Here is a 26813-nt window from a genome sequence, read left to right as displayed (position 1 = left end):
TTATTGTACCCCATAAATATGCACAAATATTATGTGTCAATGCAAAACAAAACTTAAAAAAGATTCTCTTCTCAGAGAGCTTAATAGGAGAGAGACACTGGTAAATATGCAATTTTGATATAATGTGACAGATGCTACAATGAGTATATGCACAGGAGCAGCGATCCAATCTGGGGAGAGGCAGGCGTGGTGTCAGGAAGGAAATGAATGAAAGATGCATGGGAATTAGTCAGGTAGCACAACTGCAGGGAACTGGGAAAGTGTGCCAGGCAATGTGTGTACAAACAGACTTAAGAGTAACCAACATAGGGAAACATCACACACCAAGGCCTGTCAGGGGGTGGGGGGAAGGGGAGGGAGAGCATTAGGAAAAATACCTAATGTATGCAGGGCTTAAAACCTAGATGATGGGTTGATAGGTACAGCAAACCACCATGGCACATGTATACCTATGATACACTCTGCACATGTATCCCAGAACTTAACAATAAAATTTAAAAATAATCAATACTTATACCACAAGTATATAATATCCACTCAATTTTAATTATGTTACCTTTTATTTATTTTACAATGTATTTCAAAAAATGCTGTTACAGTTGCCTTAACTACTCTATATGATCTGGAATAAAGAACTCTTAGAATTAGAACACACAAACATCAAGCTGTAATACCTACTTGTCCTGAAACATTACTACCAAAGGGATGTAGTTTTTAAATACGCAGATGTGTGGCAATGCAAAATAAAATACAAATTTGTTAGAACAGTAAACTTTGCTTTAATGGCTATAGAAAGAGGGTGGTTTTATTTTCTTTTTTCAACACATCTGGTTCTGGCAGCAAGTTATATTATGCATTTAGAGCAACGGGTGCCCTGAAAGTTGTTGTTGTTGTTGTTGTTTTCAGTTTGTGCGTGTCACTTGAATCAGAAACCAAACACATGAAAAAAATATCATCCTCAATGCCCCCAATAACTCTCTCCAGAAGGTGACAATGTTAGTGAACTCAAGACTCTCACTGATGATGGTATTTTACAATGAAAACACAAGGAAACCCTTTGGGGTCCAATTTTTACATCATATTCCCCAAATAGTAAAATAGCAGCTCTACATGTTGATGAAAAGAAATTTCAATTTCTTCCTATTTGTTTTTCGTCATATCAACATTAATATGTATCTGGACTTATTAATTTCCAAAAAGAAAATTTTAGTCACCAAATATTTCAGAAATTTAATAAAGCATTACATATATGTAATTAGCACTTATCTACCAAAAAAACATATGTGTATGTGTTTATTTATCTTACCTTCACTGAAGTTCTATTTTTCTGGCTGGACATGAGAAACAAGATTAAGTAATCAATGCTGGCTTTATTTCTTCATAAGCAATAATTTGGGTCTTTTTCATTTAACACAACTGCAGCATTTTCATAATAAATTCACAAAAGGCAATACAAAGAAACACCTACTGAATAGAATTCTGTCGAGCAATTCATGTTTTAAAGTTAGACTCTATACCAAAGTGGCATTATGGTATTATAGGCATTTGATTTTTGTTTTCTTATTTTCAGTGTGTCAGTTCTTTACTACCATTATTTTTTTCTAGCGGGAGATAACGTATGATCACAAAGTAAGGCCTAGAGACCATTTACAGTTGTTTGCAATATCATGATCACATTAACTCTCAAGAACTGATATAAGCCAAAGTGAAAAGAAGTCAACTAGAACCACATTTGGTCACATTCAAATAGTCTCCAAAAACACTTCACTAATATACATGTTTCCTTCTTGACTGATTTTGTGTTAATTTTATTAAAATTATAATGAATAAGGCTGCAAAATTTTTGTAGAGTTGTTTTTCTAGGTGACTACTATGTTCAAATGAATGTTTTTAATTTGCAAAATGTCATTACTAATGTCCTTTCTATAAACACGGTTGGCAAAATAAAAAGGCACAAAAGAGGGTAACAAGAAATGTTTTCAGCTTTCAGTGAAGAGTACAAAGCATGTACCCTTCATGAAGAAAAGCACAGTAAAATATTCAGTAATTCATGCACAACTTGAGCTACAAGAAAACTTCTCTTCAGGTAGGTCCTGAGGCTTGAGAAGAAAGTGAGTTTTCCTAATCACATGCTTCATGTAAAATAAAATGTAAAGCTGCACATACACATGTGGTTTTAACAGTGGACCCATGGTTTTTAAATATGAGGCAATTAAATGAAAGAAAACAAAACCAAAATACTTTCATAAACAAAGCAACTCCATCTGTAGCCTCTGTCCTTTTTACCACTCAGTGGGGTAAAATGTCCAATAAAATGTGAAATGCAGCATATGCGATCATGTAATCTAAAAACTTTTCATGATAACTTATTGCAAATTGCACTTGACAGTTCACCACAACAATGGAAAACTGGCCCCTTGTTGGTTCACACAGTCCTTGAGCCCAAAAGTGAAGTCACCAATAAAATGATCTGGATAAAAAGTTTGCAGCTGTGCTAAGCCAGCTAGCTCCACCTTCTGGGTGTGAGCCGACCCGGGACACCGCTTTGTCCTGTTCCTTTGTGGGACTCTCATCCTCAGGCAGGTAGTCAGGTAGTTCTGTGTTCTGTTCTACTTCCACAGGAGTATCTTGGAATGGGACCAACATCTGATACAGAAAATACTGAGAGTTATTACAAAATCAACTTTACTCCTTATTCTAATTACCATGGTTATTCTCAGGGTAAATTTTCCTCTTACATGACAGTAGGCCCAATTGCTGAGCACTGTGTCAATACAGAAAGGAGTAAGCAGAGTACAAACAAGAACTCAGAAGTTGATCTGCTGAAATTCTAGGAGTAAATGAGCAACCTCTCTCTGTGTAATAATGGCCACTGTAGGCCACTGGATAGCCATGGAACCTCCCATCTATGAGATGGGAACCCAAATGAGCTCAAGGCATATTTGTTTCACAAAGCTAGTGAAAAGAGTAGCAACAGACAAGGATTTTCACCCTATTTACCTGCCCAGTGGTTATACCTTTATTTTTTGGATTGTCAAGATGAGTTAAGGTTAGGAAGAAAGTATTTAAAAATAAATGCAAGGAAGACACATAGCCTTTATTTCCATGTAAAATCAGCAAGAGCAGACTCTGATATCCACAAAAGATCTCTCTATATTTCTAAAACAGTTAACTGTTAACCAAGAAACAGCACATCCTTACATACTTGGCACTATTAATTTAGAAATACTGGCAATCTGCTAGCCATAAAAAATAATTGAGAGTGAGTTAGATATAAAGAAAATTAAATACGGCCGGGCGTGGTGGCTCACGCTTGTAATCCCAGCACTTTGGGAGGCCGAGGCAGGCGGATCACAAGGTCAGGAGATCGAGACCACGGTGAAACCCCGTCTCTACTAAAAATACAAAAAAATTAGCCGGACGTGGTGGCGGGCGCCTGTAGCCCCAGCTACTCGGAGAGGCTGAGGCAGGAGAATGGCGTGAACCCGGGAGGCGGAGCTTGCAGTGAGCTGAGATTGCGCCACTGCACTCCAGCCTGGGCGACAGAGCGAGACTCCGTCTCAAAAAAAAAAAAAAGAAAATTAAATACAACTTTTACCTCTTCTCCACTTTCACTTTTCACAACTTGCTGAGCTTTCATAACCTTGGTTGACGCTATTGCTGATGCCAAAGCCTAAGCCAAGATAAAAAGAAACAATTTTGAAATTGATTTGTTTACCTGTAATCTCAAACATATTCAGCCTTTTAAAATACTTACCTCAGCTTTCAAATCTGAACGGATTCGCACCACACACCTTTGAACAGCCATTTGAAAAGTAAAGCTAATAACACCTTTAATTTTTAACAAAGCCTCTTCACATAGATTTCTCCGAGACTGAAAAAGTAAAAGCAAATTGTTATGAAAATAGGTAAATAAAAGGTAATAAATCAGCTACAACCAAGCTATATTTCGGAGAGGGGAAGAGAGCAAATGACCTATTTCAGTTTTACCATCTTATTTCAGGGCACAGAGTGGGGGAGTGCTTAGTCAAATGTTTTAAATTTTACAGGATCAACAGAATAGTAATTCCTGCTAAATTTTTAAAGCTTCAATACCAATATGTAGTTTTAATAATTTTTTATCAGAAAGAAGTTAGCCAATGCTAATTTACATCTTAAATAAAGCAGAAGACAATACAGGGGGGAAAAAAATGCCAAAAAGCAGAAAAGCAGAGGTTCTTCTAGCTCATGGGCGGGCAAAACTATAGTCCACCAGCTGTTTTTGTAAATAAAGTTTTATTGAAACACAAGCACACCCACTTGTTTACATATTATCTGAGGCTAGTTTCACGCTAAGGCAGAGTTAGTAGTTATGACAGAGACCATCGTGGTCTACAAAGCCAAAAATATTTACTTTCTGGTCCTATAAAGAAAACGTTTGGCCAGGCGCGGTGGCTTGTGCCTGTAATCCCAGCACTTTGGGAGGCTGAGGCGGGTAGATCACAAGGTCAGGAGTTCAAGACCAGCCTGGCCAATATGGTAAAACCCCGTCTCTACTAAAAATACAAAAATTAGCTGGGCATGGTGGCGTGTGCCTGTAGTCCCAGCTGCTCGAGAGGCTGAGGCAGGAGAATCACTTGAACCCGGGAGGCGGAGGTTGCAGTGAGCTGAGATTGTGCCGCTGCACTCCAGCCTGGGCGACAGAGCAAGATGCCATCTCAAAAAGAAAAAAGAAAAGGTTTATGATCCACACTCTAGCCTAAAAATCTCCAGGGATAAATTCTAATGGACTGAAGTTAGAATTGGTGAGCATTCAGTGTTTAAGTCACTATTCCTTAAATCACCTGGTATTATAATATCATTGCATCATCCATTTATGGCATTCTTATGGTTACTATTGCATTCTCTAGGGTTAGACATACCCTCTGTGTGGTTCTCATTTTCCTAATACTCTTCAAAATACAATATAACATGTACCCTTCAATACTTCAATGCAGGGTACTACATTATCCTGGTCTTCCACTTCCCCACTGATTATTCCAGCTTTGTCTCACCTTAACTCCAAAGTCCAGTTCCTAAACTGATTTTCTTTCTGCTTCAAACCTCAGGAGACTATTTTCGTCACTTTAGCCATCACTAACATTACTAACTCCAATATGATTTTCTTATTTTCATTTGTCTGTCAGACATATCCACTTGACCATCAAGTGGTCATCTCAATACAAGATCCAAAGTGAAAATGGAAAAAGTAATTGCATTTTCTCTTCATAGCTCCCTCCACCTCTGGCCCACACACCAAATCACACGCTCTACATTTTCTGATTTCTGTATTGAGACCAAGTTTTGATTTATATTTCTGAGGGGTCAATCTGCCATTGACCCAAGTGCCAAATCTGTAGACTATATCCAGTTTTCAAACTTATTTCCACGTCCTTCAAAACAACTGCTCACACCATTGCTCATCTCCCTACTTCTGCATTTCAACACTACTCAGGGAGACCTGGGACACGTCAGTCTGTGGCACAGCACAGGCCCACAGTGAGCTCATCTAGTGCACTGTGTCTGGACCCTGCTCTGCAGGGGTCTGCATTTGGTGAAGCCCCCTTAGAGGACTGGTGCCAAATAGCACCATGTTTATCTCTTCCACGTATTCAACACCAGGTAAACTTAAAAGTGAAGTAAAGCTCGCACAATATATATAAGTTAGGATACTATTAATCTGATCCCTTATTTTAAATGTGAGGAAAGTGAAAAGTTGAAAAACAACTTGCCTAATTTACCACAGGTAGAGTCTGGTACTAAATGCCAACCACATGCGACAGTGAGAAACAAGATACATAAGTCTAATTTATCTTTATTTTAACATAAATTACCACACTTTTTTAGCAGGCTTATTGTCTGCCTCCTCCAACTATGCTAGCTCCAAAAGAGTAAAAAGTTTTGCTTTTTGGTCATTGCTGTATCCCTGGTATCTAAAATAATGCCTAACATCAGGTGCTCCTTTTTATTGTAAAAATTAGTACATTCTACCATGTGAACTTTCAGATCGGGAAATAAAGTTCCAAAATCATCAGACTGATTGGCATTATTTTAAGTCTACAAATTTAGGAAGAACTAACATCCTTACAAACTTTCAGAAACAGGCACTTCATTCCATTTATTCCAGTCTTCTTACAACACTGAAGACCTTTAATTTTTTTTATTAAGTCTTGTATTTTCTTATTAAGAATACCCTTGCTACTATCATACTGGTCATTAAGTTTAAAAAAACAAAAAGAAAAAAAGAAAAAATACCCCTGCACTCTTCCTAGCTGTTTGTTTTGTTTGGGAGAGTAAAACTACTTTTCTCCTTTTAAGAAGTAACTGATTTCCATATATTTAATAATGTCACTGGATTTTTTAAATATTTTTAAGAAATTTCAGATCATTCTCCTGGATTTTCTATATTTACAGCTATATCAATAGCAAATTATCAAATTATTGACTTACTGATATCATACTAAAATATTTCACTATGTTAAATCATATTTACAACTCCAGGATAAAACTAGATTGTTTCTAGGAAATTATAATATTGTGATTAAAAGTTCGATTCTGGGCCAGGAGCGGTGGCTCACACTTGTAATCCTAGCACTTTGTGAGGCCAAGGCAGGTGGATCACCTGAGGTCAGGAGTTCAAGACCAGCCTGGCCAACATGGCAAAACCCTGTCTCTACTAAAAATACAAAAAAATTAACCAGGCATGGTGGCGGGTGCCTGTAATCCCAGCTACTTGGGAGGCTGAGACACAAGAATTACTTGAACCCAGGGGGTGGAGGTTGCAGTGAGCTGAGATCATGCCACTTCACTCCAGCCTGGGCAAAAGAGCAACACTGTCTCAAAAAAAAAAAAAAAAAAAAAAAAAAAAGTTCAATTCTGAAGTCACACTACCTAGTCCAAAAAATGTTGACTAAGCTAAAGTTACATAGATAGAGCAAACAGTTAAGTTATTTGACCATTCTAAACTCAACTTCCCCTTCTATTATAACCTAGCACTTTGGGAGGGCAAGGCAGGCAGATCACGTGAGGTCAGGAGTTCAAAACCAGACCGGCCAACATAGTGAAACCCCATCTCTATAAAAATACAAAAAAATTGGCCGGGCATGGTGGTGGGCATCTTTAATCCCAGCTACTTGGGAGGCTGAGGCAGGAGAATTGCTTGAACCTGGGAGGCGGACGTTGCAATGAGCCAAGATTGTGTCACACTGAACTCCAGCCTGGGCGACAGAGTGAGACTCTGTCTCAAAAAAAATAAAGAAAGAAGATATACATCTCTCTGTGCTGTCAGAAACAAATGAGAGAATTGATGGAATAAACTTATCACTAGTGCCAGGCTATGTCACCAAAAAAAGTTAACATGATAGTACAGTTCTAGAGTTAACTTGCTAATATTTCATTTTGGACTTTGGTAATCATGTTTTTACTATATACTGGCCTATATATTTGTTTGTTTGGTTTTTTTTTTTTTTTTTTTTTTTTGAGACCGAATCTCGCTATGTTGACTAGGCTGGTCTTGAACCCTTGGGCTCTAGCAATCTTCCTGCCTTAGCCTCCCATATAACTGAGATTACAGGCATGTGCCACCACACCTGGCTAGCCTATATTTTTGTGTGTGCTTTGCTGGGTTTTATTATTTGATTTGTGCTAGCTTTAAAAAGAAACTCTATTATTTTATTCATTAAAATCAAACACATGGTATTGGAGATATTTTATATATCTTAAGATCTTCCAGTGAATCAATCTACCTTTATCAGAACTTGCTTTCTAGAAATTGTCTTGTGACCCCGCTTCCAGTAAGATAGCTGTGAACTGATCTGGGTCTGACAATATGCATATGGAAGGCTTCTTCTCAAGCTTATTTACTAAACCCTATATCCTGAGGCTAAGCACCTAAACACAACTAGAAAAAGATGTGGGCCAGGCGCCATGGCTCAACGCCTGTAATCCCAACACTTTGGGAGGCCAAGGCGGGTGGATCACAAGGTCAGGAGTTCGAGACCAGCCTGGCCAATATGGGGAAACCCCATCTCTACTAAAAACACAAAAATTAGATAGGCACGGTGGCGGGCACCTGTAGTCCCAGCTACTTGGGAGGATGACGCAGGAGAATCATTTGAACCTGGGAGGCAAAGGTTGCAGTGAGCCGAGATCATGACACTGCACTCCAGCCTGGGGGACAGAGCAAGACTGTCTCAAAAAAAAAAAAAAAAAGAAAAAAGCTGTGAAAAATCTAATGTAACCTACCTGGCATTGCTAAAGAGGTAAGTGGTAATCTACCAACTGCTACCCCTACATATGTAAAGTTATATAACTTATCTCTGTGCAAGGTAACTTCAGGGGAACTTCCAGCTGCAGTCCAGATGGATTAACAGGGACCAGATTTAGCCTCTAGAATTAAACAACTAAAAATATAGACAAAATAAAAATTTTTTTGTGTGTGTGACAGGATCTCACCCTGTCGCCCAGGCTGGAGTGCAATGGTGCAATCTTGGCTCACTGCAACCTCCGCCTTCCAGGTTCAAGCGATTCTCCTGCCTCAACCTCCTGAGTAGGTGGGATTATAGGCGTGCACCACCATGCCCCGCTAATTTTTTGTATCTTTAGTAGAGACGGGGTTTCACCATATTGGCCAGGCTGGTCTTGAACTCCTGACCTTGTGATCCACCTGCCTCGGCCTCCCAAAGTGCTGGGATTATAGGCGTGACCCACTGCGCCCAGCTGACAAAATAAAATTTAAGGCTGGCTGCAGTGGCTCATGCCTGTAATCCCAGCACTTTGGGACACCAAGGCAGGTGGATTACCTGAGGTAAGGAGTTCAAGACCAGCCTGGCCAACATGGCGAAACCCCGTCTCTACTAAATACAAAAAAATTAGCTGGGTGTGGTGGCGGGCACCTGTAATCCCAGCTGCTTGGGAGGCTGAGGCAGGAGAAAGGCTTGAACCCGGGAGGTGGAGATTGCAGTGAGCCAAGATTGTGCCATTGCACTCCAGCCTGGGCAACAAGAGCAAAACCCTGTCTCAAAAAAAAAAAAAAAATTAAAAAACCAATGATTTCCAGACACTAGAAAACATGCTTCTATCTGGGCTTGAAGTTTTATTTATGGCATGATTTTTAGCTACAAATTCAATTTCTTTAGTAGATATACAACTAATTGGGTCATCTGTTTCTTCTTGAGTGAGCTTCGGTCATCTGTGTCTTTCATGAAACCTGTTTCATCTACATTATGAAATTTATTGGCATAAAGGTATTTAAAATATTCACTTATCCTTTTTTTTTTTTTTAAGATGGAGTCTTGCTCTGTCACCCAGGCTGGAGTGCAGTGGCGTGATCTCCACTCACTGCAACCTCTGCCTCCTGGGTTCAAGCGATTCTCCTGCCTCAGCCTCCCATGTAGCTGGGATTACAGGCCTGCACCATCACACCTGGCTAATTTTTGTATTTTTAGTAGAGATGGGATTTTACCATGCTGGCCAGGCTGGTCTCAAACTCCTGACCTCAAGTGATCCACCTGCCTCAGCCTCCCAAAGTGCTGGCATTACAGGCGTAAGCCACCGTGCCTGGCCCTAACTTATCCTTTTGGTGTCTGTAGGATCTATAGTGGTATCCTCTCTCATTTCTGATATTGATAATTTATGACTTTTCTCTTTTATTCTTGATCTGTTTGACTAGAGGCTTACCAATTTTAACAATCATGTCAAACACCAGCTTTTGATTTCTCTGGTTTTTCTCTATTGTTTTTCATTTCCCTGATCTTTCTTGTTTCTTCTCTTCTGCTTGTTGTAGCTTTAATTTGTTCTTCTTTTTCTAGTTTCTTTTTTTTTCTGAGACAGGGTTTTTGTTGCCTATGCAGGAATGTGTAGTGACATGATCACAGATCACTATAACCTTGAACTCTTGGGATCCAGTGATCCCCTTCAGCTGCTTCTATTTTCTTAAGGTAGAAGCTTAAGTCACTGACTTGATACCCTTTCTTTTTTGTATATAAACAGGCATCTGGAGCTAATGAATTTCCACTTTAAACTTTGTTTAACTACTTCCAACAAATTTCAGCTACACTTTCATGTATATATCACTTTCACTTTTATTACACTTTCACTTTTTTTTTTTTTTTTTGAGAAGCAGTCTCACTCTGTCACTCAGGCTAGAGTGCAGTGGTACGATCTCGGCTCACCACAACCTCCACCTCCTGGGTTCAAGTGATTCTCCTGCCTCAGCCTCCCAAGTAGCTGGGACTACAGGCGCACCACCATGCCCGGCTAATTTTTGTATTTTTAGTAGAGATGGGGTTTCACTATGTTGGCCAGGCTGGTCTCAAACTCCTGATCTCATGATCCATCCCCCTTGGCCTCCCGAAGTGCTGGGATTACAGGTGTGAGCCACCGCACCTGGCCTACACTTTCATTTTTATTCAGTTCACTTTCATTTTTATTCAGTTCAAAATGCTAATTTCTCTTTTATTTACTGACTCATAGATTACTCTAGAAATGTGCTATTTAGCTAGGTGCAGTGGTTCATGCCTATGATCCGAGCTGTTTGCTGGGTTGAGGCAAGAGGATTGGTTGAGGCCAGGAGTCTAAGACCTGGCGACACAGCAAGACTCCATCTCTGCAAAAACTTAAAAATTAGCGAGGCATGGTGGCACAGGTCTGTGGTCCCAGCTACCCAGGAGGCTGAGGCAGAAAGATTACTTGAGCTCAGGAGTTCGAGGCTGCAGTAGACTATGATTGTGCCACTGCATTCCAGCCTGGGCCACAGAACAAGACCCTGTCCCTGAAAAAAGAAAAGAAAAGGAAGAGAAATGTGTCACTTAGTTTTACAAATGTGGGGAATATTTTTGAGATATCTTTCTGTTACTGATTTCTAATTTGCATTCACTGTGCTCAAAGAACATGCTTTGGGCCGGGCACGGTGGCTCATCTCTGTAATCGAGCACTTTGGGAGGCTGAGGCAGGCGGACCACCTGAGGTCAGGAGTTGAGACCAGCCTGGCCAACATGGTGAAACCCCACCTCTACTAAAAATACAAAAATTAGCCGGGCATGGTGGTGCACACTTGTAATTCCAGCTACTTGGGAGGCTGAGGCAGCAGAGACACCTGAACCCGGGAGGCGGAGGTTGCAATGAGCCAAGATTGCACCACTGTGCTCCAGCCTGGGTGACAGAGTGAGACTCCATCTCAAAAAATATATAAAAAATAAATAAATAAAATAAAATAAAAATTAGGTTAAATTGGTTGATAGCATTACTTGAGTCTTCTATATCCTTACTGATTTTCTGTATGCTTCTTGTATTGAGAGAGTTGTGTTAAAATCTCTAACTGTGGATTTTTCTATTTCTCCCCATTTCTCTAAGTTTTACTTCATATATTTCGATGTTCTATTATTAGGGACATACATATTCTAAATTCTTATATCCTATGATTAACTGACCTCTTTAGCACAAAATGACCCTTTTTATCAGTAAAATACTGATATCGAGATTTATTCTCAAAGACTGTTAGCAAGTGGCACTGAAGAAACTATTTAGTAAACATGATTTCTCTTTCCCATCTAACAGACCTTACCGTATCATCAAGGCCATCTATATGCAAAACCACTGTTTTGGCACGTTTGTTTGTAGTTCCCAGAAAAAACTGAGCTTTCCTTCGACGTGAATTCATCTCATTAAAACTATCACCATCTGCCATATTGGAGGACTGAAGAATGTCATAGATTTCAGAGGCCAGAAGTTTTGTTTCCCCTGGAGTTGTAGTTCTTGAAAAGAAACACATATATAATTAGTCTTGTCACTTCTACTGATTCTGTAATTTTATTTCTCCACTAAAAGGAGCCTTGTTTCTTTTACTCTAATGCCTTGTTCAATTTAAAAGCAATAGCAGTGAATCCTAGAATAATCAATAATGTAGAAAAAGCATCTTGTCTATAATAATCTTTTAATTTCATTTTAAACTCGTGGCTCATTGAGATTCAAAATCCACACTATAGAGGTATAAAAACACATTTGGCCAGGCACAGTGGCTCATGCCTGTAATCCCAGCACTTTGGGAGGCCAAGGCAGGTGGATCACTTGAGGTCAGGAGTTCAAGCCTGACCAACATAGTGAAACCCCATCTCTACTAAAATACAAAAATTAGCTGGGTGTAGTGGTGCATGCCTGTAATCCCAACTACTCAGAAGTCTGAGAGAGGAGAATCGCTTGAACCCGGGAGGCAGAAGTTGCAGCGAGCTCAGATCACACCACTGGGCTCCAGCCTGGGTGACAGAGGGAGACTCCATCTCAAAAAAAGAAAAACCACACACGTTTAATAAAAATAATTAAATACAAAATCAACTAACAAGATCAGGTTGTAACATGTTCCTGTATTATCACTAACATTCAACTCTCAATTTGAAAGTACCTTGACTTTTAAGAAAATACAACATATAAAAATCCAAAAGCAGAAACCAAATTGGAAAAGGATCATTCATACTATCAACTAATTTCAAGATTTCTTTGTATGTTGAAACCAATTGTTTTTTAATTTACATTTCTTACATATTACAAATTATGTATTTATCATAAAACCACAGCTCTAACAAAAGTTTTCATTCTTCAGCTTTTAAATCCTACTACAGATCCTCACATCAACATCTAGGGGTCTGTGCTGTCCAATAATATTTCTGCAATGACAGAAATGTCCTATAACTGCACTCTCCACTCACAAGAGGCTACTGTGCACTTGAAATGTGGCTAGTGCAAATAAAAAAATTTAATTTACCTTTAATTAATTTAAATTGCCAAACAGAGTGAGTGGCTAACCACACTGGACAGCACAGTCTAATGGCTCTTATTAGTGGAACTGAACAAAGAGTAAGTACATGTAACTGTAAGAAAAGAATCCTCATTTCACCTATCAATGGGCTCAACTAAGTCCAAACCCTTTAATGTACACTCCAGGCCTTAAAATCTGGCCCACTTGGCTACCTCCATCAGCTCATTTTGTCCTTCTATTATTCTTTGGGTTGACTATGACACTTGGCCATCTCCTACGAAGACCATGCATTTTTATATGTTCTTTGTTCTAGAATGCTTTCTACCCTTAAGTTTTGTTCAGGTCTTTCCTCAGCTGGAAGAGCTTCACCCAGACTGCAGGACTTTCCAACTCTTATTTCAATGCTTGAAGGCTCAGCTTGACCAATACCTTCTATATAACACCTCTACCTAATAACCCAATTCTCCCTTTGCATTCAGAGTACTATGCTTGTACTTATACTACTGATCTTAATTTTCTATTTCTTTTATAAGTATATGAACTCTTTAAGAAGAGGAAGGTATCCCTTTTGTACCTTCCATAGAACCTAACAAAAATGTTTGCAAGTTATTTATTGAATGAGTAGGAATACTTCAATTTCAGATACTCAGGTTGTATATGTTCCAGCTACTTAGAGCTTTAATTCCAGGGGTGATAATGTGACAGTATTCCAGACACTCAATTACTATATCAAGTGCTTTTCTGGGCCACTGTTGACCACAGAGATAAGTTACTTCCGGTGACTTTAGCCATGTGTTATAGGAACCTATCAAAAAGACTAATTTGTATTAGTGGCTTCAGCATTTTTATTGATAGCTGTTTTAGAGTTTATTGAAAAGTCACTGCAGTTCTCAGATATTTTAAATATTAGCCAAGAACAAGTTATAAAGAGCATGAAGAGACAATGATTAGAGAAACTTATGAATTTAAGTTAAAAAAAAAAAAAAAACAGAGCCGGGTACAGTGGCTCATGCCTGTAATCCCAACACTTTGTGAGGCTGAGGTGGGTGGATCACCCGAGGTTAGGAGTTCAAGACCAGCCTGGCCAACATGGTGAAACCTCGTCTCTACTAAAAAAGTACAAAAATTAGCCAGACGTGGTGGCAGGCGTCTGTAATCCCAGCTACTCAGGAGGCTGAAGCAGGAGAATCACTTGGACCTGGGAGATGGAGGTTGCAGTGACTGCATGCCAGCCTGGGTGACAGAATGAGGCTCCCTCTCAAAAAGAAAAAATAAATAAATAAAATAAAATAAAATAAAGTAGCCAGGTGTGGTGGTGGGTGCCTGTAATCCCAGCTACTCAGGTGGTGGAGGCAGGAGAATCGCTTGAACCCGGGAGGCGGAGGTTGCAGTGGGCCGAGATCATGCCACTGCACACTCCAGCATGGGCGACAAGGGCAAGACTCCATCTCAAAAACAAAAAAAAAAAAAAAAAAAAAAAGGAGAAGAAGAAAGAAAGAAAAATTGTATTTTTGTTACTCCTTTCCATTGTCAATAGTTTTGCATCAACTAAAAAATGAATCATAACACACAATAAAACATGCAACTAATAACTGTCATACATTTTTTGAAAACCTGGATTATTTCAAAACTGTTTAATATGCTTCTTAATGAAGCAATAGTGACAAAAAATATTAAAATGCTAAAACATAAATTATCTTTCTGTTTTGCATAAAAACTGTAACAGTAGTTCTTAGCCAATTAAGGCAGTATACTAATTAATCCTTTTTTCGGCAGGGAGCAGGGGGTGGACAGAGTCTCACTCTGTCACCCAGGCTGGAGTGCAGTGGCACAATCTCAGCTCACTGCAACCTCCGCCTCCCGGGTTCAAGCGATTTTCCTGTCTCAGCCCCATGAGTAGCTGGGATTACAGGTACGTACCACCATGCCTGGCTAATTTTTATATTTTTAGCAGAGACGGGGTTTCACCATGTTGGTCAGGCTGGTCTCAAACTCCTGACCTCGTGATACGCCCACCTCAGCCTCCCAAAGTGCTGAGATTACCGGCATGAGCCATGGTGCCCAGCCATTAATCCCTATAAGAACCTAATGTAAGGCCGGGTGCAGTGGCTCACGTCTGTAATCCCAGCACTTTGAGAGGCCGAGGCGGGCGGATCACAAAGTCAGGAGTTTGAGACCATCCTGGCTAATACGGTGAAACACCATCTCTGCTAAAAATACAAAAAATTAGCCGGGCGTGGTGGCGGGCGCCTGTAGTCCCAGCTACTCGGGAGGCCAAGGCAGGAGAATGGCGTGAACCTGGGAGGCGGAGCTTGCAGTGAGCCAAGACTGGACCACTGCATTCCAGCCTGGGTGACAGGGTAAGACTCTGTCTCAAAAAAAAGAAAAAAAAAGAACCTAATGTAAAGCGTCTCACCAGAAAAATCCAAGTAAAAAGTTTTCCAAATCAGTTTCAGTGGAATTATGTCCCCACCCAAACCATCCATTTTCTATCAGTCTCAACACAGCCATTTAAACTGTTTTTAAAGTTGATTTCAAATTAAACAGGGAAGGAGAACCACGATGTCAAGAAACTATCCCAGTGTTTGGAAAAAATCTAATAAAAAGGCAACTATCGGGCCGGGCGCAGTGGTTCACACCTGTAATCCCAGCACTTTGGGAGGCCAAGGTGGGCGGATCATGAGGTCAGGAGACCGAGACCATCCTGGCTAATGCGGTGAAACCCCGTTTCTACTAAAAATACAAAAAATTAGCCGGGCGTGGTGGCACGTACCTGTAGTCCCAGTTTCTTGGGAGATTGAGGCAGGAGAATCGCTTGAACCCGGGAGGCGGAGGTTGCAGCAAGCCGAGATGGCGCCACTGCACTCCAGCCTGGGCTACAGAGCGAGACTCCATCTCACAAAAAACAAACCAAAAAAAAAGGCAACTGCTGGTAAAAGCATCATAGGTATCATTTGAAAACAATTAACAGGGATACAAAGACAAAGATATTTACATCTTTGACTTAGTAACTCGCCAGTAAAATCTGTTAGGAAAATAGTCCATGAAACAAAAATAATCCAAAACAAAAAAAGCCCTAGAAGCAGTTAAGCAAAGAAATTTTAGAGCATGCCAGGGGTGGTGATTCACGCCTGTAATCCCGGCACTTATAGGGAGGCCGAGTGCAGGTGGATCACCTGAGGCCACAAGTTCGAGACCAGCCTGGCCAACATGGTGAGACTCCGTCTCTACTAAAAATGCAAAAATTAGATGGGTGCGGCATGGCGCACCTGTAGTCCCAGGTACTCGGGAGGCTGAGACAGGAGAATCACTTGAAACCAGGAGGAAGAGATTGCAGTAAGCTGAGATCACAGACATTGCACTCAAGCCTGGGTGAGAGTGAGACTTTGTCTCAAAAAGAAAAAAAAGAAATTTTAGAGCAGCTGGGCACAGTGGCTCACACCTGTAATCCCAGCATGTTGGGAGGCCGAGATAGGAGGATCACTTGAGTCCAGGAGTTCGAAACCAGTCTAGGCAACATGTCGAGACCCCATCTCTACAAAAAAATACAAAAATTAGGCAAGGCACAGTGACTCACACCTGTAATCCCAGTACTTTGGGAGGCTGAGACGGGCGGATCACCTGAGGTCAGGAGTTCAAAATCAGCCTGGCCAACATGGTGAAATCCTGTCTCTACTAAAAGCACAAAAATTAGCCAGGCATGCTGGTGGGCGCCTGTAATCCCAGGTACTTGGGAGGCTGAGGCAGGAGAACTGCTTGAGCCCAGGAGGCAGAGGTTGCAGTGAACCAAGATCGCGCCATTGCACTCCAGCCTGGGCAACAGGATGAGACTCAAAAAAAAAAAAAAAAAAAAAAATTAGCAGGACATGACGGCCTAAGTCCCTGCTGCTCAGGAGGCTAAGGCAGGAGGATTACTTGAGCCCATGAGGCAGAGGTTGCACTGAGCTAACATCATATCAGCCAAGGTGACATAGTGAGACCTGGTCTCAAAAAAAAAAAAAAAAAAAAGACAAGAAAAATTTTAGAGCAGCACTCTACATCAGAACTTTCTGAGATGATGGAAATAGTGTCACTAGCCACATGACTAAACACTTGGAATATGGCAAATGTGAATGAGGAGCTGAGTTTTTAATTTTAATTAATTATTACTATTATTATTTTTTTGTTTTTTTTGAGAGGGAGTCTCATTCTGTCACCCAGGCTAGAGTGCAGTGATGCGATCTTGGCTCACTGCAACCTCTGCCTCCCGAGTTCAAGTGATTCTCCTGCTTCAGCCTCCTGAGTAGCTGGTATTACAGGTGCCTGCCACCACACCTGGCTAATTTTTATATTTTTGGTAGAGATGGGGTTTCACCATGTTGGCCAGGCTGGCCTCGAACTCCCTACCTCAGGTGATCCACCTGCCTCCCAAAGTGCTGGGATTACAGGTGTGAGCCACCACTCCCTGCTATTAATTTTAATTAATTTAAATTGCCACATGTTGCTATTGATTACCATACTAGACCCGTTTCAGAAAAAAAGGAAGATGCTTCTGTTGTCATCATCCTTAAACCAGCCCTCCTCTTCCTGGTTAATCACTGCTTCTATCCCTCTGACTAATCACTTCTCTAGCATCCTTTCTGAACTGAGGTCCTGTAAAAGAATTTAGTTCCATTTAAAAAACACACACACAACTATCTGGGCAGGGTGTGATGGCTCATGCCTGTAATTCCAGCACTTTGGGAGGCTGAGGCAGAAGGATTGCTTGATCCCAGGACAGCAGCCTAGGCAACATAGTGAGACCATGTCTCTACAAAATAATTAAAAAATTAGCCAGGTATAATGGCACATGTCTGTAGTCCCAGCTACCTGGGAGGATGAGGTGGGAGAATAGCTGGAGCTTGGGAGGTTGAGGCTGCAGTGAGCCATGATCATACCACTGCACTCTAGCCTCAGCAACAGAGCGAGACTCTGTCTCAAAAAACTAACCAAACAAACAAAAAAACCCAGTTATTATTTTCTCAATTACTCCAAGGATAGTATAGAGCTGAAACCATTCCAGATACATTGCACAGAAGATAATCCATTATATCCAGTGGATTCCTTAGGGCTTTAGGGCTTAATTCTCTTATAAACCAGTTCTAGTGGCTTCCACATTAGCAGCAACAGGATGAGGGGAGAAATAGCCAAGTATACATATTCATATTAACAATGTGCAAAGTGGGGGTATGCATGCTTACGATTGCCAGTATAGCTACTGAGGCTACTCGCGCTATTTTAATTATAAACTTAAGAATTTACTACAAAACTATATCTAGAGAGTCACACATGCTTCTTTCTACTTAGATAAACAAAGCAGTTACAGATGAGAGATTAGCAACAATGGTTATATAAATTTTATTTTTTGAGACACAGTCTCGCTCTGTTGCCCAGGCTAGAGTACAGTGGTGGGATCTCAGCTCACTGCAATCTCCACCTCCCAGGTTCAAGCGATTCTCCTGCCTCAGCCTCCCGAGTAGCTGGGATTACAGGCATGTGCCACCACACCAAGCTAATTTTTGTATTTTTAGTAGAAACGAGATTTCACCACGTTGGCCAGGCTGGTCTTGAGCTCCTGGCCACAAGTGATCCGCCTGCCTTGGCCTCCCAAATTGCTGAGATTTCAGGCATGAGCCATCATGCCCAGCATGTATGAAATATTAAATGCTTCTACCAGCACCATCTTAACTTCCTTATTTTATAGTTCCACAGTTTTACCATTTTCCTACAGTAATAAATTACTTCTTCAATAATTTGTAATTTTTCTCTACCTAAAATTGAAATTTTTTTTTTTTTGAGATGGAATCTTGCTCTGTTGCCCAGGCTAGAGTGCAATGGCGCGATCTCAGTTCACTGCAACCTCCACCTCCCAGGTTCCAGCAGTTCTCCTCCCTCAGCCAGCTAAATGATTAAAAAGTTAACTACAGGACATTAAAACATAGTAATCCAATAATAGTAGTAATCATGCCTATAATTCCAGCACTTTGGAAAGCCAAGGTGGAAGGATCACTTGAACCCAGCATGGGCAACATAGTGAGGCCCTGTAAGTAAGTAACATAAGTAAGTATATAAATAAATGAGACACTGTCTATTGTACTTACTTCTGTATAACATTTTGTAAGCTCAACATCATACCCAGTTCTCCTTTCATCTTTTCTCTGTTTGCACGGCATTCTGCCAAGTATCGAAGAGCCTACAGCAGAAAAAGTAATAAGTTAATTCGTCTGTCCAGACTATTCAAAACTGAAACTACTACTAACTTACTGCAAGGAAACAAAAAAGGAGAAAATAGGTTTTTGTTTTTAGAATAAAATCCTTTAAATGAGATGATTCAGAATTATTCCTGAGGGAAGAAATATCCTTTGAGCTGTAGTAGCTGATCTACTCTTTGAAATGAAGGTTCCTAACTTAGTCACAAGGTCAAAACTAGGTTGTTCTGGTTTTACTTTCACCACTTGACAGGAATGGAACTATACTCCATTTAGTGGGGAAGTGAGCTGTGATTGCGCCATTGCACTCCAAGCTGAATGACAGAGTGACTGTGCCTCAAAAGAAAAAAAAGGGGGGGGCGGGCGGTGTGGGCGCAGTGGCTCACACCTGTAATCCCAGCACTTTGGGAGGCTGAGGCGGGCAGATCAAGACCATCCTGGCCAACATGGTGAAACCTCACCTCTACTAAAAATACAAAAATTAGCTGGATGTGGTAGCATGTGCCTGTAGTCCCAGCTACTTGGAAGGCTGAGGGAGGAGAATTGCTTGAACCCGGGAGGCGGAGGTTGCAGTGAGCTGAGATCAAGCCACCGCACTCCAGCATGGCGACAGCAAGACTCCGTCCCAAAAAAAATTAAAAAAAAAAAAAAAAAAAAAAAGCCAAGGCGGCTCACACCTGTAATCCCAGCACCTTGGGAGGCCGAGACGGGTGGGTCACGAGGTCAGGGGTTAGAGGCCAGCCTGACCAACATGGTGAAATCCCATCTCTACTAAAAATACAAAAATTAGCTGGGCATGGTGGCAGGCGCCTGTAATCCCAGCTACTCGGGAGGCTGAGGCAGAAGAATTGCTTGAACCGGGGAGACAGAGGTTGCAGTGAGCCAAGATCGAGCCGCTGCACTCCAGCCTGGGCAACAGAGCGAGACCCCATCTCAAAAATAAAAAAAAAATGCTGGGTGCTGAGTGGCTCACGACTGTAATCCTAGCACTTTGGGAGGCCAAGGCAGGCGGATCACTTAAGGTCAGGAGCTCGAGACGAGCCTGGCCAACACAGCAAAACTCCGTTTCTACTAAAAGTACAAAAATTAGCCGGGCATGATGGCCCGCACCTGTAATCCCAGCTACTTGGGAGGCTGAGGCAGGAGAATCGCTTGAACCCAGGAGGCGGAGGTTGCAGTGAGCCGAGATCACACCACTGCACTCCAGCCTGGGCGACAGAGCAAGACTGCATCTCAAAAACAAAATAACCAAAAAAAAACAAAAAAAACCACCATCCATATCAAAGACATCATAATTATTTGCTGAAAATCACTAATAAAGTTCCAGAAGAAGCCAGAAAAAGGCATTATATAAGGGAAGAACAAGAATTACGGCAGTTTTCTTATTAGAAACCATATGTGCCAGAAGACAACAGAGCAAAATGTTTTTTTTTTTTCTCTTTTTTTTTTGTGATGGAGTTTTTGTTCTTTCGCCCAGGCTGGAGTGAAGTGGCACAAACTCGGTCTACTGCAACCTCTGACCCCCAGGTTCAAGCGATTCTCTTGCCTCAGCCTCCTGAGTAGCTGGGATTACAGGCGCCAGCCACCACGCCTGGCTAATTTTTGTATTTTTAGTAATGACGGCTTTTTGCCATGTTGGCCAGGCTGGTCTTGAACTCCTGGCCTCAGGTGATCTACCTGCCTCGGCCTCCCAAAATGCTGGGATTACAGGCATGACGCACCACGCCCAGCCAAGACCCTGTTTCAAAACAAAACCCAAAAAACGAAAATGAATCTATATTGGGGAATAAAGAACACCAGAAATGTAAAAATGAAGGTAAATATAAAAGACCTTTTTTTGCTAGGCATGGTGGCTCACGCCTGTAATTCCAGTACTTTGGGAAACTGAGTGGGGGCAGATCACCTGAGCTCAGGAGTTCAAGATCAGCCTGGCCAACATGGCGAAACCCCGTCTCTACTAAAAATACAAAAATTAGCCAGGCATGCTGACATGCACCTGTAATCTCAGCTGCTAGGGAGGCTGAGGCAGAAGAATCACTTGAACCCGGGAGGCAGAAGTTGCAGTGAGCTGAGATCACGCCACTGCACTCCAGCCTAGGTGACAGAGCAAGACTCCATCTCAAAAAAAAAAAAAAAATTTTTAAATTTTTAATCTCTTTAAAAGATAATTGACTGTTTAAAGCAAAAATATATACACTGTAGGTTTTTAAACATATGTAGAAGTAAAATGTATGACAAAAATAGCATAAAAGATGGGAGAAAGAAATGGAAATATACTCTTGTGTGATTCTTACACTACATGTTAAGGGTATGATTCATTTAAAGGTAGGCTGTAAGTAGTTAAAGACGCATACTGTAAAACCTACAGCAACCACTAAATAAAATAAAAACAAAAGTGTATACTAATAAGCTAACAGTGACAAAAAAAAGGAAATCATAAAAACAACACACCTGATGGCCAGGCATGGTGGCTCACGCCTATAATTTCAGCACTTTGAGAGGCCAAGACAGGCAGATCACCTGAGGTCATGAGTTCGAGACTAGCCTGGCCAACATGGTGAAAAACCGTCTCTACTAAAAATACAAAAATTAGCCACGTGTGATGGTGCGGGCCTGTAATTCTAGCTACTCAGAAGGCTGAGGCAGGAAAATCGCGGAACCCAGGAGGCGGAGGTTGCAGCGAGCCAAGATCGCGCCATTGCTCTCCAGCCTGGGCAGCAAGAGCAAAACTGTCTCAAAAACAGAAAAAACAACAACAAAAAAATATTTTCTTCAGCTTCTTGGGAACTTTCACTCACTGATCCCTCTCCTTAGCTCTGTCCCTCCATGACTTTATACTTCCCTTCCTAGTCAGCCTAGTACCTACTATATATCATTTCAACCAATCCTGCCAAGATCCTAAACTCCCTTGCCCAATCATTCTGCCCAACTTAACCTGGCCAAGTTACAACTCTGGACAAATCCAACTATTGGCTCTTCGAGCCTACAGCAGGCCTGAATCATATCGATTCAGTATTACCAAACTAATCAGCCCCTCAACACTGCTGAACAACTTTATCATTCTCCTCAGTTAGCAAATCTTTCCTATTTTCTGCAATTATGAGAGCCTTCCCCTCAAACCTCTCCCATTCTAGTAGCCCTTGCCCTCTGAACTTAGACATGTTCTAGTCTATTAAAAAAAAAAAAAAGACTTCCTTTAGCCCCAAGTCCCTATCTACAGACCAACCCCCTCTTTCTTCTCATCCTTACTGCATTTCTTATTGAAATAGAACCCAGACTGGGGGCTGTGCCATTTTTCCCATTTGTTACTACTGTTCTCTTATACCAACGTCTTTTTTGACTGCTAAACTTCATTCTGTAAAGGCGAAATAGAAAATTTTTTCCGAAAGGAAAAGCCTATATGCCTTCTGTACAAACTTGTGAAATTAGACTAAATGGGGAATTTATCATGAGTCCTTAAGTAAAGGACAATAGATAAAATTTCCATAACATTAAATTTTTAACAACTTTTTTTTTTTTTGAGACGGAGTTTCGCTCTTGTTGCCCAGGCTCAAGTGCAATGGCACAATCTTGGCTCACTGCAACCTCTGCCTCCTGGGTTCAAGGGATTCTCCTGCCTCAGCCTCCTGAGTAGCTGGGATTTCAGGCACTCACCACCACGCCTGGCTAATTTTTTTGTATTTTTAGTAGAGACAGAGTTTCACCACATTGGCCAAGCTGGTGTTGAATTCCTGACCTCAGGTGATCCACCCACCTTGGCCTCCCAAAGTGCTGGGATTACAGGAGTGAGCCACCACACCTGGCCCTATTTATATGCAAAATATATAGGCATTTTTGCCAGAATAGGCAAATATAGACATACAAAAAGTAGATTAGTAGTTGCTTAGGGATAGGGTGTGTTGGGGTCTGGGAAGCAATAGATAAAAAGTTGTGGTGGGCCGGGCACAGTGACTCACATCTGTAATCTAAGCACTTTGAGAGGTCCAGGTAGAAGAATCACTTGAGGCCAGGAGTTTGAGACAAGCCTAGTTAACACAGCTACATCCTATCTCTACTTAAAAAAAAAAAAAAATTTAGTTATAATAAAAATAAAAAGTTGCGGTGATAGTGACACAACTCTGTGAATATACTAAAACCACTTAATTGTATACTTTAAATGAGTGAATTATATGATGCTATGTGCTTACATCTTAAAAACCTGTTATAAAATAAAAACAAAATAAGTGCCTCTTTGAGTGTCTATGTGTATATGATCCAGTCCTCAAGATTGTTAAATGAAAAGGAAGTGGTAGAGCATTCCATGCATGGAGTATGCTACAATTTGTATTAAAGAATAAAAATACGGCCAGCCATGGTGACTCACAGCTGTAATTCCAACCCTTTGGGAGGCCGAAGTGGAAGGATCACTTGAGCTCAGGAGTTTGAGACCAGCCTGGCCAACATGGCGAAACCCTATCTCTACAAAATATCAAAAATTTGCCTGGCAGGGTGGTGTGTGCCTATCATTCCAGCTACTCGGGAGGCTGAGGTGGGGGAGGATGGTTTAAGCCCAGGAGGTGGAGATTGCAGTGAACTAAGATCCTGCCACAGTGTACTCCAGGCCTAGATGACTCAAAAAAAAAAAAAAAAGAATAAAAACAATGTAGCATGTTACCACTGGTGTAAACAGACCACAGACCACACATACATATGTTTGTACATACGTAAATACAAACTATTAATTTGCTCTCTTTCAGTTTTTTTACCATGTCATCTAGCACTTTTTCCAAATTCTCTCCTTAATTGCAAAAATAAAACAGAGATTGAAATTACTAAAGGCAACTTACAAGCAAAGCGGAGTGGACGACTGGAGGGTTGGGGTGGTCCATAAATAAAATAAGGCCAGGCAGACATCCCTGATCCTGGACAATGGCTCTTCTGTTTAATGGATCTGCTGCTAGATCCCGTAACTGGTTAACTACCGATAGAGCATCAGGCTCTTCACTCATGGTGGAGGTGGAAGAATTCATCTTCTATGCCAGGCACATGAATAAAATCTTAAATTCTGTAGAAAAGGTTTGCAGAATTAGTTCTAGGCTGCTGAGGTATATTACGGCACTTGTGAAATAACCAGGATTACAACACGTTTAGAAAGAATCAGGTAACTAAAACTAAATCACACAAAAACTTAGAAATCGGCAACTGTACAGTTTGAGAAAAGTAAAATGAAGATGACTGGAAAACTTTGTGTGCAGTGTTTAAAGAACATATGTTATCCTCAATATTCCAACAAATTATATTTTAGCATACATATTTTAACAATAAAATCACAATAAAGATCTTTACAGTTCAAGCTAGTAAGCTTTGCTATACTTCCAAAACTGTTAATATTGCCAGTGCTTTTTATCCTCTAGACTATTGCTAGCCCTAAAACAAGTGCCTGAGGGAAAAGTGGCTAGTTTACAGCTTTCTCATTCACCAAGGAACAAAAACCTAGCATACTCTATCTACAAAGAATAAAATGCCCTTGGAAAAAGGAGGCAGAAGTCTGTAAATCAAGAAGACAGGAAAGGTATTTAGCCTGTAGCTCAGGCCAGTAGAGTGTGAAAGATCATAGTGAATCTAGACTGAATCTAAATACATCTGTCCATCTGATTATGCCATATTCTACTGCCTAACAGAAAAGCAAAAATAGGAAGAATGAAATAGAATTTGACATAATTCATTTGCCAGATGAGGAGACAGTCATAGAGAAGTTCAATAATTTGCCCCACATCACAAAATCTAGTTAGCATAGAACTACCCTAAAATATTATTTACCATTTCCTAAACTCATCAGCAGTCTTTCCACTTTGCATACTTCGTTTTCCTTGTTTTGTTTTTTCCGAGACAGAGTCTCATTCTGTCACCCAGGCTGGAGTGCAGTGGCGCAACCTCAGCTCACTACAACCTCCGCCTCCCTGTTCAAGCAATTCTCCTGCCTCAGCCTCCTAGCCACGCCCGGCTTTTTTTTTTTTTTTTTTTTTTTTTTGTATTTTTAGTAGAGACTAGGTTTCACCATGTTGGTCAGGCTGGTCTCAAACTCCTGACCTCAAATGATCTGCCCACCTCAGCCTCCCAAAATGCTGGGATTACAGGCATGAGCCACCATGTCCGGCCTCATACTTTCGTTCTAAAATCAGTATTTCGGCCAGGCATGGTGGCTCACGCCTGTAATCCCAGCACTTTGGGAGGCCAAGGCAGGCAGATCTCCTGAGGTCAGGAGTTCGAGATCAGCCTGGCCAACATGGTGAAACCCTGTCTCTACTAAAAACACAAAATTAGCCGGGGTGGTGGCACCCACCTGTAATCCTAGCTATTCAGGAGGCTGAGGCAGGAGAAGTGATTGAACCCAGGAGGCGGAGATTGCAGTGAGCTGAGATTGCGCCATTGCACGAGCAAAACTCTGTCTCAAAACAAGCAAACAAAAAAAATCAGCACATCGGCCGGGCACAGTGGCTCACGCCTGTAATCCCAGCACTTTGGGAGGCCGAGGCGGATGGATCACCTGAGGTCAGGAGTTCGAGACCAGCCTGGTCAACATGGTGAAACCCCGTCTCTAGAAAAAATACAAAAACTAGCTGGGCATGGTGGTGGGTGCCTGTAATCTCAGCTACTCAGGAGGCTGAGGCAGGGAGAACTGATTGAACCTGGGAAGTAGAGGTTGCAGTGAGCCGAGATCGCACCATTGCACTACAGCCTGGGTGACAGGGTGAGACTCCATCTCAAAAAAAAAAAGAAAATGTGATATACATACACAATGACACAATGGAGTACTATTCACCTTAAAAAAGAAGGAAATTCTGTCACTTGTGACAACATGGACAGAACTGGAGAACATTATGCTAAATGAAGTAAACTAGGCACAGAAAGAGAAATGCTGCATGTTGTTGCTTAACTGTTGAATCTAAAACAATAGAACTCAGCAGCAGAGAATAGAATGGTGGTAAAAGGCTGGGGGATAGGCAAAATGAGGAGATGAGAATCAAAGGATACAAAGTTGTAGTAGGAATAAGTGAGGGTTTTTTTTTTTTATATCTATTGCACAACATGGTGACTATAGTTAATGATAGCGTATTCCAGATGGGCGCGGTGGCTCACACCTACAATCCCAGCACTTTGGGAGGCCGAGGCAGGCGGATCATGAGGTCAGGAGTTCGAGACCAGCCTGACCATCATGGTGAAACCCCGTCTCTACTAAAAGTACAAAAATTAGCTGGGCGTGGTGGCGGGCACCTGTAATCCCAGCTACTCGGGAGGCTGAGGCAGGAGAATCGCTTGAACTTGGGAGGTGGAGGTTACAGTGAGCCGAGATTGCACCACTGCACTCCAGCCTAGGAAACACAGCAAGACTCCGTCTCAAAAAAAAATCAAAACAAAACAGTGTATTCTAGGTCTTAAAATGGCTATGAGTTGCCAGGTGTGGTGACTTATGCCTGTAATCCCAGCACTTTGAGAGGACAAAGCGGGTGGATCACCTGAAGCCAGGAGTTTCAGACCAGCCTGACCAATATGGTGAAACGTCACCTCTACTAAAAATACAAAAATTAGCCAAGAATGGTGGCGCAAACCTGGAATCCCAGCTACTCGGGAGGCTGAGGCCAGAGAATTGCTTGAACTTGGGAGGTGGAGGTTGCAGTGAGCCGAGATCATGCCACTGCACTCCAGCCCGGGCAATAGAGCTAGACTCTGTCTCAAAAGTAAAACAGAAAAAAAAATTGCTGTGAGTAAATTTCAAGTGGTCTCACCACAAAAAATAAGTATGAAGTGATAGATATGTTAACTAACTTGATTTAATT

General features: G+C 41.3%; 1 protein-coding gene across 8 annotated transcripts in view; it reads right to left on the bottom strand.

Annotated features, from left to right (window-relative positions):
* Positions 1-525: 525 nt before the first annotated feature.
* The window catches only part of ARMC1 (armadillo repeat containing 1), a 38885-nt gene continuing 12597 nt past the window's right edge, over positions 526-26813 (bottom strand). For 6 of the 8 annotated variants that reach the window (XM_055286229.2, XM_055286225.2, XM_063643267.1 and 3 more), the window contains 6 exons: positions 23823-24040; positions 18889-18980; positions 11582-11771; positions 3758-3874; positions 3599-3673; positions 526-2646 (listed from right to left, as the gene is read on the bottom strand). In XM_055286229.2, coding sequence (XP_055142204.1) covers positions 2455-2646; positions 3599-3673; positions 3758-3874; positions 11582-11771; positions 18889-18980; positions 23823-24005 — 849 coding nt within the window. In that variant the 5' untranslated portion in view covers positions 24006-24040 and the 3' untranslated portion in view covers positions 526-2454. Of the gene's footprint in view, positions 2647-3598; positions 3674-3757; positions 3875-11581; positions 11772-18888; positions 18981-23822; positions 24041-25318; positions 25530-26813 lie in introns of those variants that run through there. The other 2 variants (XM_063643268.1, XM_055286230.2) reach the window with 2 other exon arrangements.

Source organism: Symphalangus syndactylus, chromosome 7, assembly GCF_028878055.3.
Source record: "Symphalangus syndactylus isolate Jambi chromosome 7, NHGRI_mSymSyn1-v2.1_pri, whole genome shotgun sequence".
Classification (NCBI taxonomy): domain Eukaryota; kingdom Metazoa; phylum Chordata; class Mammalia; order Primates; family Hylobatidae; genus Symphalangus; species Symphalangus syndactylus.
This window is presented reverse-complemented; position numbering and strand designations above follow the sequence as displayed.